The following is a 12,554-nucleotide window of genomic DNA, read 5'->3' on the forward strand; positions in this document are numbered from 1 at the left end:
CGCAGTGGGAGCGTGCTGGGCCCATAACCCAGAGGTTGATGGATCGAAACCATCCTCTGCTAACAGCATTTCAGTCTAGTACACTGCATTCAAATTGACACAGTGACATGGATTAAACCAACCCTGAATGGGTTAACGGAGTGATCAACAGAGTCATTTGAAATCAGTATGAGTCTTCTTGATAATGACTCCCTAGTAATGAGGTGTTAAGAGAGGAATTGTGCTCGCTAAAATGACAATAGTTCCGACAAATCATTCATTGTATGTCAGCCTACACTGAAGATGTTGGGAACAACAGACGACAACTTCAGAACACTAGAGCATTGTTCAATGCATTTGCTTCTGAGCACTATGCATAGTTTTTGCTTTGTGACATCAATGTATTGGTTTCCTGTTCCCCATACTCTCAGTGCATTCAAAGACTTACACAGATACATAGACCTGCACCTATAGACAGACACACAGACACACACAGACAGAGCCAACCGGAGCACACTGGCGCAAATCCTTGAAAATGAATAAGCCCACAGCAACTGAATGTTGAGGCCAGTTTCCGTGGTAACCAAGTCTGAGGCACGAAGACGAACCCAAGGTGAGCCACAGGGCTCTTGATCACCGTGGTAACAGTGGAGCCACATAGACACTCACTCACTCTGAAGCTGTGGTTCAGAACTCCAGACTGAAGTTCTTCAGTCAGCAAACTCTCCCTCGTCATTTCAAAATATTTGAGCAACAACTTTGTGCGAATCACACTCTAAAACACATGTACGTATCTGCACATTAAATGGCAGAGCTCCAGCTATTGATGTGACCAGTGGTTGAGGGCAGTTTGATTGGTTTTACTGTGCATGCAATGTGTTTGTCCTTTGATGCTCGTGTGCACTCACGCAGCTGGTCAAAGTGTGTCTGTAGGCCATCCGGTCCGGGGACTGAACACACCATACGGGCCTTCTGGAAGGTACTCCACTTGTTGACTAAACTCCTCTGGCCTCCAATGTCATTCTACACACACAAATAAAAAGAGTAATTTAATGAAGCAATTTCTACTTTCTGTCTACTTTAGGTCAATCATCACTCATTCTTTCTCATCCTCACAAACACAATCTACTTCACATTCAAAGAAGGCAGAAACATAGATCCCACTGGTTTATTTTATAGTTCTACTGTAATAATCTATGTGAAAACCAGGATGACTAGTCACCTGGTGGAAGCTAATGAGGATATAAATAAACATTAAAGAATATAAAGCCAATTGTAAAAATACTAAACGATAATTTTCAATGATTATGACCTACAATTACTTTTATTTTATAGTATCTCACAACTGAGATGCCCTATCAAAAATATTGCTGTTGCTATGTTCATGTAACACATTCATTGTTGATTAAACTGCCTATTATCTTGTCAAATGATTGATTATTATTGTCATTTGGTCTGTAAAACATTAGAAAAAAGGGAAAGATGAACATCATACTTTCCTAGAGCACAGGGTTATATCTTCAAACAGATTTGTTTTTTGTTCGGCCAACAGCCCAAAACTCAATCTAACTGTAATTCTGACAGAGGTGGCAAATCCTCAAATTGGAGAAGCTGTACCAATACTTTTTATTACATCCAAAGAAAAGTCATGAATCTCCTGTTGCAGACATACTGTAACTAATTTACACGTTTCATTTCGTATTTGTCAATGTTGCTTAAAAAAGGAATTAAACGATTAATTGATCATCCAAATAGTTGCCAATTTATTTTCTGTCAATTGATTAACTGATTAATTGTGGCAAAATGTGACTACTGATTGATGTTGGAAACACATACATGCACACATAGGCAGGAAAAAATATTTACGCAAACACACATACATGGTCATGATTGTTTACACATATCTACATTAAAAGGCAAACAGTACAAACATTCACAGCGTATCACAGTGGAGCAGAAGACACAGTGATAGCGACAAACATAAGCAGTCCCCTATACACAGACTTCAAAAAGCGCATCTATACAAGCTGGCAGGAACATCCAATCACACCGCTTTTTACGTAAACACACACCTCAACAGGCGCAGACACACGCACTGAACAGCACGTACATACTTTACTTGTTCAGGCAAACGCATATATTTACATAAACTACATGCAGACAGTTTCTGATATGAACAAACAAACACACAAACATGGCCTCTATCTGTCTCCAACAAACACACTTCATACCTTGCACACACGTGCCACTCTGGAGTAGAGCACCTTCCCAGCAGCCCCTTCTGCCTCTTGAGCGCGCTCAGTGAAAAACACGTAGACTTTATCATCTTCGGGGTTATCAGTTTCAGACAGCGGCGCTACCCGCACAAACTGGGCATCTGTAGAGAGAGCGAGAGACAGGGAGAGAAACAGACAGGTACAACTGAGTTTACAAACAGCAGAGAGAGTCAATATGTATCTTGTTGTTGTCAGCTGACAGACTGGCCTGATAAAACACCGACCGGGGGTGCAGGAGATGGTTTTACAGATGTTTAGTTTGAGCAAAAGACATTCAGTTTAATCCAGAATATTCAGTATATAAAATAAGTAAAATTGTTAAATGTATTATGACCAAAGAGAACACTTCACTTGAGAAATAGATGTAGAAAAAGAACAGATATGCGTTAAAGGAGTAGATGTTTGATAAATAATTCAAAGACTGTTAGCATGTCAGCTGTTAGCAGGTGTGGCAAATGTTTCATGTGGCACAACATGACTCACACGTGACAAAGAAGGCAATCAATAGAAATCCTGGGAAGCATACTAACTAAATAAAAGGTCATTTTAATGGTGTATTCTGGATGATAAATTACAATATTTGCTGATGAGAATACTTGGGACCAACCATCTCACGAATCTTACTAAAAGTCTGCACATAAGCAGACTTCTGTTGTGGCCTCCAACCACGGTGGTAACAGATCAGTTTTGAAAAGTAAGGATTTTTTTACTCCTCTTTGACCTTTCTTTGCACTCACCCTGCAGCCAGGTGGAGTCGTACTGCTCGCTGCGGATGACGTGACGGCTTCCAAGACTACGGAAGAAGGCGGAGTCCCGGCTCATGAAGTCTGAGGTGATCCCAGCATACAGCTCTCCATCTGCACAGGATAACGAAAGCTTTAGGTATTTTTAGGTAAGACAGAAAGGTTGTCCATCTGAAGTTTAGGTTTATTCCAAAATATTCTCACAATGGTTCATGCAATCTTTTTGTCAGATCCCCCCCGTGCCATGAAGTTTGTAACTCAGGCTTTCTATAAAAAAATTGTAGTCTCTTCCACTTCCACTGTCCCAAAACTTATTTCAACGACTCTGAAGTCAGTGTAAACCATCAAAAATTCTAAATCCTTTGACTTTGTTATAGTAATATATATTGGGTTTTTTCTCCTTCATAAAAACACACAATTCAAATGATAAGGAAATAAAAGATTGTATATTTATGGACTACAATAAATCTTGTCATTCGTAGTTTTAATAAGCTGCTTAGAAGTATTTTAAACAGGTCATACTTCCTTTTTTAATATCCGTTTATGTTGTTGTGAAAACATCTCCTTCAAACAACTGGATTTGTTCAAGTTTCTCACCAACACTACAATTTACAAGATTACATGAGAACACATGATAACGTCATAATTTACCTTCGCCCAATCCTCATTTTCACTGAACAGAGCCTGAACGCATCACAATGTAACTGAACAGACCTTCGTTCTCCTCGTGTCAATTTAAACAGTGATTGGTTGTTTACAATGTAACATTACAAGAGATCGGCGACTAGAAAAGCGGATGTTCTGATTGCATATTTGACTGAATATTGGCGGATAACGATCGTCAGTAAGACTTTATTTCACACTGTGGTGTTTAACGTTAAACTGTAAATAATCCGCGGTTCACATGCATGCCGAATGGCGAGGGGATCAACAGTGGTCAAATTAAATACTTAAGAAGAAAACTCATGATACTCCTATTGTAGACATACTGTAACTAATTTAGACATTTCCAGTGATTGTGTGTTGGGCTCTGAGCGCTGCCAAAACTCCTACACTCAATACTGCGCCTGAATGCATCCTGTGTAGACACAGATGGAGCACTGAAGCTGCTGACATGCTGCTGACACTACGACACAGTGTAAGTTTGTGTTACTCCTGCTAACCACCCATATTGAGAAAGAAATGTCGACATTATGTTGAGGTGGCGTTATGAGGGAAAAAATCCAATCCCTCAAACGAATCATAATATTAACAATGTAAGTAGTGTGCTGATCTTTCTTCAGGGGGTATCTTGCGGTACTGCAACAACAAACCCATATTTTTTGTTTAGTTTGTGTGATTAATTTGTCTCAGGTGAAACTGGCCATCCACACCAACCTAAAACCTCACAGACAAGCTATGGTTGTTGCTATGATGACTTATAATTCGTAGTTTATTTGAGTTGTGGTTTCGGAAAAACTTACCAACGACATCAGAGGCTGTTTTCTGAAACGGATCGTAGGGACATTTCCCTTTCCCACACTCTGTCTGGCTGTAGGAGAGAGTCTGGTGCTCTGACTGGCAAAGAAAACAGAGCCAAAGGTCAGAGAGAGAGAAAATCAGCTAGACAGAAGAAGACAAACAGGAGAAAACAAGTTGTTTGGGCAGACTGACAGGCTGTGACTCTTTAATTCATTCTTTGATTTTTTTAAATAATTGAATTCATCCTAACAAATAGGCAGAACGACTTTTTCAGCCAGCTGAACTAGCCTGCCACACACACGCACAGAGCAAGTGACTAATAGAGGGTAATCGGGCTAAGTGGTGGGATTAAAAAATGTGTGAAGTCCAGTCTTAAACCACTCAGCACCACCAGCTCCTCTAAGCACCACGGCTGATCCTCTCTGATCTCAGACACCCTTTTATGGTATTAGCTGGTCCCTGACACACATTCACGCACACACACCCAAATACGACTGCAGGAATGCACAACCCCCCCCCCCCCTCCCCCCCCCCCCCCCCCCCCCCTACACACATACACACACACACAACAGGGAATTTTAGAACCATTAACCTATTCCTGTCACAATGTGTCTAAATCATGAGACATGAACGATACGACTGATCAGAGTGGAATAAAGAAGATTTACATTCATATTATTTTTGACATAAACATGTCAACTAACAAATCGACAGTGTCCGGTGGCCCCCAGAGTGTAGTCTCAATGACAAAAGGTACATTGTATATACTATGGACAGATGGCACAGGGTGAACCCTGGTAGCTATATGGGCATAGGGGCAGACACCACACATGTATTTCAGCTGCTGATAGGCCTGCACATAGGGGCTGGGACTAGGAGTCCGTGTACAAACACAGGACGGTGGGTGGCAGGAGAAGCATTGCTTCATTATGGCAACTTTTATTGATACGATATAAATGAAAGATTGTCTGGGGGAATGCGACTCCTGAAATGAATGTGACGCAATCAGCTGGAGAAAAGACATATCACTCCTTTGGATTTCACACTTCCAGCTGGTTAAAGATTATTTGTGTGTGTATGTGTGCTTGCAATAATACCTGTAGGAAGACGCTGGTAGCTATGAAAGCACATCGGGGGTTGAAGGCTCCAGTGCCACAAACGTACAGGTGAGTCTGATTAAACGGCTGCAGAACTCGCAGGAAGTTAGCACACTCCAACTGGACAGAGAGACACACACGGAGGGACCACAGTGTGAGGAATAATGGAGTGTGTAAAGTATTTTGTGATATTGTTTTATTACATATATAAGGTAGTGGTTATTTCGTATAAATTGGTTGAATTTTTATCACCAAAAGTAACAACATAAGGAGCCAAGTTAAGATTTGTTGAAATAATATCATCAAAAACATGAACTGGATGTTTCTTGTTAGAATCTGTTGTGTATGTGAATAATGCAAGTTTAACTTTGACCCAAACTGACAGACGTTTTACACACAAAAGACATGAATATCCCTGGCTACATGGAAATTGAAAGTAAGATATGTTTGTTTGCTTTTCTTGAGTTCCCTGTCAAAGTCATTTTGTCATTTTGTCCTGTACGTGTCGTTTTGTTGTCTGAATAAAACTACCTCACCTGAATCTCGATATTCTCACCAGCATCAGAGCTCTCTGTGTTTATTGTTCCCAAATGAATCAGATTCAACTTTAGTTCTGCTCTAGATTGTAATCCATAATGCAACTTTATTGCTGCAGAACTCTTCAGACAGCATGACATTGCAGCACACGGTGAAGAAACGTTGTTAAACTTGAAATGACGTATGAGCCGCTGATCTATGTCTGTGTAGAATTCTGTGTAGATTAATTTTCTGTGACTTTTAAACAGTACAGTAGTTACAGTGGTATATGTTGCCTCGCTTATGTAATCTATGTGTGTGTTTATGTGTGTGTGTGTGTGTGTGTGTGAGTGTGTGTGTGTGTGTGAGAGAGAATGTGTTGACTCACCTCTGGATCCTTCCCAGCCATGAGACACTCTTGGACACGGTCTGGACTGGCTGGCCAGTATAGCTACAAAGAGCAAGAGACATAAAGAAAGCAGAGAGGGAGAGAAAGAGATTTAAAAACTTTATTACTGACTCTACATCACAGATGAAAGGCTTTTGGCATTGGCAGGTGCTTGACGAGGCAGCGAGGCAGGGAGACTCAGCAAAACATGACTAATCTAGATGAAAAAAGGCCGGAGGAGAAGAGGGAGGATTCAATACCTCTGGCGAGGCAGCTTCGGGGAGGAGAAAGTTAAAACCACCTGGCAGCACTGCTGAGTCCTTTTGATGAGTCAAGCTGTCAGAGCAGCAGTAATGGTGGCAGCATGACAAATTAATCTACCATTTGGCAGTTGACTACACTCTTTAGCTACAGTTACATGTGCACCATTATGCAACTAGTGCAATCAGTTTGGACAAAGCAATCAGTAGGTTTTCTTAGCAGCCCCCTGGGTACTGTAGATGTAAACCATAATAATGTTGTCATGCAGAAACATTTGTTTTTTAAAATATCATTTGTGTGGTTACACCTGTTCCAGTTTTACCAATTGGAAGTTTTTCTAGGACCTGAAGAAGAATCAGATTCTGTGCCTTTTACCTTAACAGAACAACACTCTGGCTAGGAAGCAACAAATATTGGCTGATTTGTTTTGATTAGGCAGTTTGCTTAAACAGAAGCCAAAATACTCATGGCCGCATGTCCTTTTCTGATCATCAGCCAGCCCACAGCCCAGTTCACGATACGTTGTGTTTCATTTTCTTCATAATGTATGTAGGCTCTATCTCTGCCATGTGCATCACTGCCCAATAAGACAATAAATGACATTGTTCCAAAAGAGAAAGAAATAAAAACCTCTGTTATGCAGAAATGAGGCGAGACATGGAACCCTGTCAAACGTATGGCTCGGGGGCAGATCTGGAGACGTCACCTATTTAAGTCTTTTGTGAAGGCATGAGACAGTTTTGTGTGTGAACAAAATCAATAGGTTGTTAAAAATCGAGTCGCAATTGCTTCGTGCCTGTTTAGGTTAGGTTTTGTGTGTGTTTGTGTGTGTGTGTGTGTTTTAAATGGCTTAGTTCAACCTCACCAGTGGATTAATTTAAACCTGAGGATATTCAGTATATAATATTTAAAACACACACAGTAGGTATCATTCCACTGCTTTCATGTCAAGCCATTAGGAAAGGAAATAATAGATGAGGCAACGATAATGAGAAAGAGAGAGAGAGAGAGAGAGAGAGAGAGAGAGAGAGAGAGAGAGAGAATAATGGCAGCTACATGACTAATCTAAATACTTCCTTGTGCCTGTCATTGCCTAAGAGACCACAGCGGGGAAGCTGAGATTGAAACAATTGGATAAGTGATCGTCCTCACTTATCTTTGCATATCCTATGAACTGCAAAGTTTATTGAAAAAATTAAGGAACTTAATGAACAAGAACTTATCACAAGTGTTATCACCATTGATAGTGATATAAATAAGACCTGTGCATCGATATTGGTCCTAGTAGACAAATCTCAAGCTGCTCAAATTTGTTTTAGCAAAAAGTCGGAATTTGCTTGAATAAAATGTGACACCAACTCTTCGTAAGTGAATACTGACAACTGCTGGTTGAAGGAAACAATTTCTTCTGGATGTCCAGTAATTGTTCCCTGATGTAGTCATACCCGCAGAGCCCTGTGCGGAGCCGAGGCGATCAGATTAGATTAGAGACCAAGTTGCCCCTTATCTAAAAAATACCACACACTGACAGGAACATGGACCACCACTAAAGGATTCTCACCAGGTAAAGACTTTGTTTAATGGAAATTGGACCCTCCGTGAAGAGCTTGCTGGTTGTCAGTTTATACGACATACAGGAATGTGGGTGTAGGCAGTATAGAAATCACTGGCAGAAAAAAAAGGAAAATTTGATGTTGAGAAATGACTAATATCTGTACTTTGGTAGAGAAAACCAGAGCTGAAAAGGAAAGAAAGAAAATGGAAACAAAAGAAGTAGCGTGGATGACTAAAGGACAAGTATGCAACAAGAAACCACAAACACACTCAAACCCTTGGTGACCCTTTGTGTAATGTGGGTTGCCAGCTGCAGACTCACACAGAAGGAATGCCTTGAGGGTTTCTGGCCTGATCAAAGAAAAGCGCGTCTGAAGGCAACGGCGTCACGTTCGTCACTCTGCCCTGAACTGGGATGGACCGGGGAACTGGTTACGTGTCCATCTCTCTGTGCCAAAATCAGTTTTATTGAAACAGCAAGAATGCGCATTTATACAAGTATGTGTGTTAGGTGTAAAACACGATAAAGAAATAAATGAAAAAAAGTAGGAATAAGTTTATCTTAAGCTGCACTGACAAGAAGCTCTGGATGTCAGTAGCAGAGGAAATAAACAGAAATGTAGAGAACACGGCACTGTGAGTGGTTTTAACACCACAAGGGTAAAAACTGCACACGAGCTGGAACAGTCTAAACAGACTATAAATACTGTATGCACAAATATATTACTTTACAGCCAGCATGGAGCTGAGTTATGAGTTGACTATGACTATCTATCCTTTTGTTGGCTGACTGCCTGGCTGAGTGGGTGGCTGGCCAGCTTGACTGCTGTCTGTCTGTCTCTCTGTCTGTCTGCGTGCCTGCTTGCCTATACCTGTTCGACTCTCTGATAGCTCGCGTGCTCGTCTGACAGATGAGGGTATTGATTTGATCCGACAGGGCGGAGTTATGAAAAGGAAGCGCTGTCGCCGTCCTTGCCGTGACCCTGAACTCGTCACCGTGTCTGTCTGGGTATAAAATGAAAGCTGCAGAAGGAACCCAGGTATACTGTAACAAACCTGTAATTTATATCTAATACCATCGATCATTGATGTATTGATTTATTGGTAGAACCAGATTTTATGTCCTTGTGTTACTTGCTGCAAATCTTGGATGGAGCTCCTGTGAATATGAATACTGCTTATACTGATGTTGGAAACGCTTTGTAAATTGCACCATTGGTGAGTAGGAGCATTGCAGGAATATAGTCTACAGCAGGAACTTGACCAGCTGCATCAAGACAGGTCAGAGCAGAGCAGGGGGTCTGCCTCAGGGTTTTAAGCTTCATATTATTGATGCCATGTGAAAACACTGGTCCTTAAAATGTTGATATACGCCTTAAAAAAAACTTGATTAATCCGACAGAATAGAAAAGGCAGAAGCACTCGCTGGTATAAGAAACCATTGACTACAGAAAATGTTTCTTTAACAGGCCGCACACATTTTGTTGTTGATGATTCGAAAATGTGGCGTGCAGGTGATCTGTCTCTGCCTTTGTTCATAAGTTGATCCAACCTCCAGCTGCTCTTCTTTAAAAGTCACTCTCCAGCGCCAACAAGGGTTCTGCTGCTCAGCAGTCAACGTGGACAGTGGTGGAGGTAGGAATGTGAGAAATGTGTCGAAATAATTTGTGGATAATCTAAACAGTACACGGTGACCGGGTCAAAAATAAAACCACATTTTGGAGATGTTTTATCAAACACTGCAGCTGTAATAGAGACATAGCTGGAACTGTAGGTGGAAAGATGAGCCAGAGGAAAATATTTTAATTCGACTTCACAAAACAGAAAACAGAAATTGAGGAAGAACAGATGTGTATTTCTGAAATAAGAGTTAATGATTAAAGACAGATAAGCGATCGGAGGGTGTGACTTTCCTCTTCCTCCTATCGTCACTAATTAGTCCCATCAAAGCACTGACACATTAGTTATCTGAATCTGCTGTCATTTGACTTGGAGTTTATGTGTGTATTATGTTTTTATCTCCAGGCCTTCATCAGCAATATCAACTTGAATGCTGTATGTTTGTATTTTACCTCGCCTGGAATGGTACGTGAATGTGTGTATGTGTCCTCCAGCTCTAACCTTGCGCGGGTTCTGCGTTATGTCGTCCAGACTGGTAGACAGCAGGTTATCTTTCATGGCCACGTAGAGGCGCCTCCTGTCTTCGTCAGGCAGCAGGGAGTGCAGGTCCCCGGCCACCAGGGGCAGCGTCAGCAGGCGGCCGTTCTGAATTAGCTCTGAAAGAGGAGAGGAAGACAAAATGAAGGATTTACATTCAGCGAAGAGGAATGTAAAAATGACAAATTGTGCTTTTACTGGGAATAATGAGGGTGCTCAGTTCAAGATAATGGACGCCGGACTCCATCGGGGAGAGTAGAGTCAAGTTTATAATGTTCTCAATGGGAAATTTGGTTTACACACAGTCATGGGTATAAGGAGCAATAATTAATGCACAAAATACACATGACACCCAATGCAAATATCTGTTTTGGTAACAGATGGTCCAGAGGTTTTGTGTCAGTTAAGAAGAAAATGTTTCAACAGACAAACAATAAGATAAACTGACATGTTGGTCAAAGACACAAACTTCCAGCAGTATCTATCACACAGACAATTGTCTGTTGTTTGTCTTGCCGCGGTATTTCTCTTATCACACTGAACACTCAAACTAAACAAAAGAAACTATAACATATCTTACGCAAATAACAAACACACACACACACACACACACACACACACAGTACCAGAACGACATCTCCAGACAGATTGTATGATAACGAGTGATTCTGAAAGCACAGATAACGAGCACGCAGCTTAACTGTTTTTTAAATGATTACACTGTTGCACCATGTAAACTATGAGAACTATGAGAAAATCGCACGTCCGTCTGTCTTGTGTTAACGTTCCTATTTGAACTGCCAAGTGTTCTTCAGTGGATTGGACTTGGCATCGGCTCGCGGAGCTAAAAGCATAAACATATAGGCTTTAAAGCAGCACCAGGCATGGCTTCACACGTTGGCAGCTCTAAATAGCAGTGAGAGGCAGAGACAGTGCTTATAAAACACAGTTTGAACTTTAAAAAGCAGCGGGGGGGGGCATATAATGTTGGTAAAATGCACATAGCATACTCCTGTTAAGCAACCTTCAGCGATGTTTTATACTAAATGATACCAAACGGACGAGAGGCAGATGAGTAACTTTTCCAATCTGAGTGTATAAATCAGGCCCCAAGGACAAACTGGATATATGGGATAATAACACAGCTTGCAATTAACATAAAATATTGCCCAGTGTAGCTTCAGCACATAGTATCGGTTCACTCAGGGGAAGATTTAAGGGAGTTATAAATGATTTATCATCTTTCACTGCGGCAGAAAACTCAGCTCGCTCTTATTAAAAGAGAGATCATTTATAGTTTTGTATCGTTGGGCATTCGTGTGCTTCTTCCTTTATTGGATGGATAAACCTCTTTAAACATACTTTAAGCTTCCTCAAGCAGCTGAATCTGAACTGACACTGAGATTATATAGAATAAAATCTGGTCAATATTACTTCGCTCTACCTCACTGAATTACACAGGAGGCAGTACAGTATGAGAAATTAATTGATTTTCTACCAGTGTCAAAACCAATTTTTGAAAGGATCAACAGCAATCGTAAACATGTGACAGACAGCTAATTAATGTGATCTTGTGTCTGTACAGACCTGGCTGTTGATGCATCTGTCTCTGATATAGTTCAAACCTGTTAAACTTCTTCTGGACTGATAAAATGTAAAAGATATTGTAGCCAACACTATCAAAGGGTTGCACAATACAAACGTAACAGTTCTTCTCACGGTACCTCTCCTTTTGTCCACCACATTTACAACCCAACAAACAAAAATCTACCTGTCAAAATACAAATCTCTTTGCTGACACATCGCTGTGGTTGCCCCTTATTCTATAAATAAGCCGCACAGCCTTTCCTCTCCAAACACATGGCAATTATCTTAACTACGGCTGACTCAAGCAGATGTGGGATCTAACAAAAAAAAGTAATGAATGACTCGCAATACCTTCAACACTCTGCTGTATCCGTTCTTTATATGCTACACGTCATGCTAGTTGGCATGTGGGTTGCATATAAAACAGAAAATGGCTTGAGAAGAGTTAAGAAAAGATGAAGAGACTTAAAGATGAATGAAGAGTGTTGAGGAGTGAACACCGAGAGGAAGAAAAAGAGAGATTGGCGGACGTGGG

At 40.9% G+C, this 12,554-nt stretch overlaps 1 protein-coding gene across 1 annotated transcript in view; it reads right to left on the reverse strand.

The window, feature by feature from the left end:
* Positions 1 to 6: 6 nt before the first annotated feature.
* Positions 7 to 12,554, reverse strand: part of LOC116395168 (semaphorin-3ab-like) — a 28,581-nt gene continuing 16,033 nt past the window's right edge. Inside the window, exons 2-8 of the mRNA XM_031868797.1 lie at positions 10,397 to 10,551; positions 6,461 to 6,523; positions 5,557 to 5,676; positions 4,462 to 4,555; positions 2,993 to 3,112; positions 2,211 to 2,356; positions 7 to 1,002 (exon numbers count right to left, since the gene is read on the reverse strand). Of these exons, the coding sequence (XP_031724657.1) occupies positions 781 to 1,002; positions 2,211 to 2,356; positions 2,993 to 3,112; positions 4,462 to 4,555; positions 5,557 to 5,676; positions 6,461 to 6,523; positions 10,397 to 10,551 (920 nt within the window). The 3' untranslated portion in view covers positions 7 to 780. The remainder of the gene's footprint in view (positions 1,003 to 2,210; positions 2,357 to 2,992; positions 3,113 to 4,461; positions 4,556 to 5,556; positions 5,677 to 6,460; positions 6,524 to 10,396; positions 10,552 to 12,554) is intronic.

The sequence above is a fragment of the Anarrhichthys ocellatus genome, unplaced genomic scaffold, assembly GCF_004355925.1.
Source record: "Anarrhichthys ocellatus isolate YVR2014 unplaced genomic scaffold, GSC_Weel_1.0 scaffold44, whole genome shotgun sequence".
NCBI lineage: Eukaryota > Metazoa > Chordata > Actinopteri > Perciformes > Anarhichadidae > Anarrhichthys > Anarrhichthys ocellatus.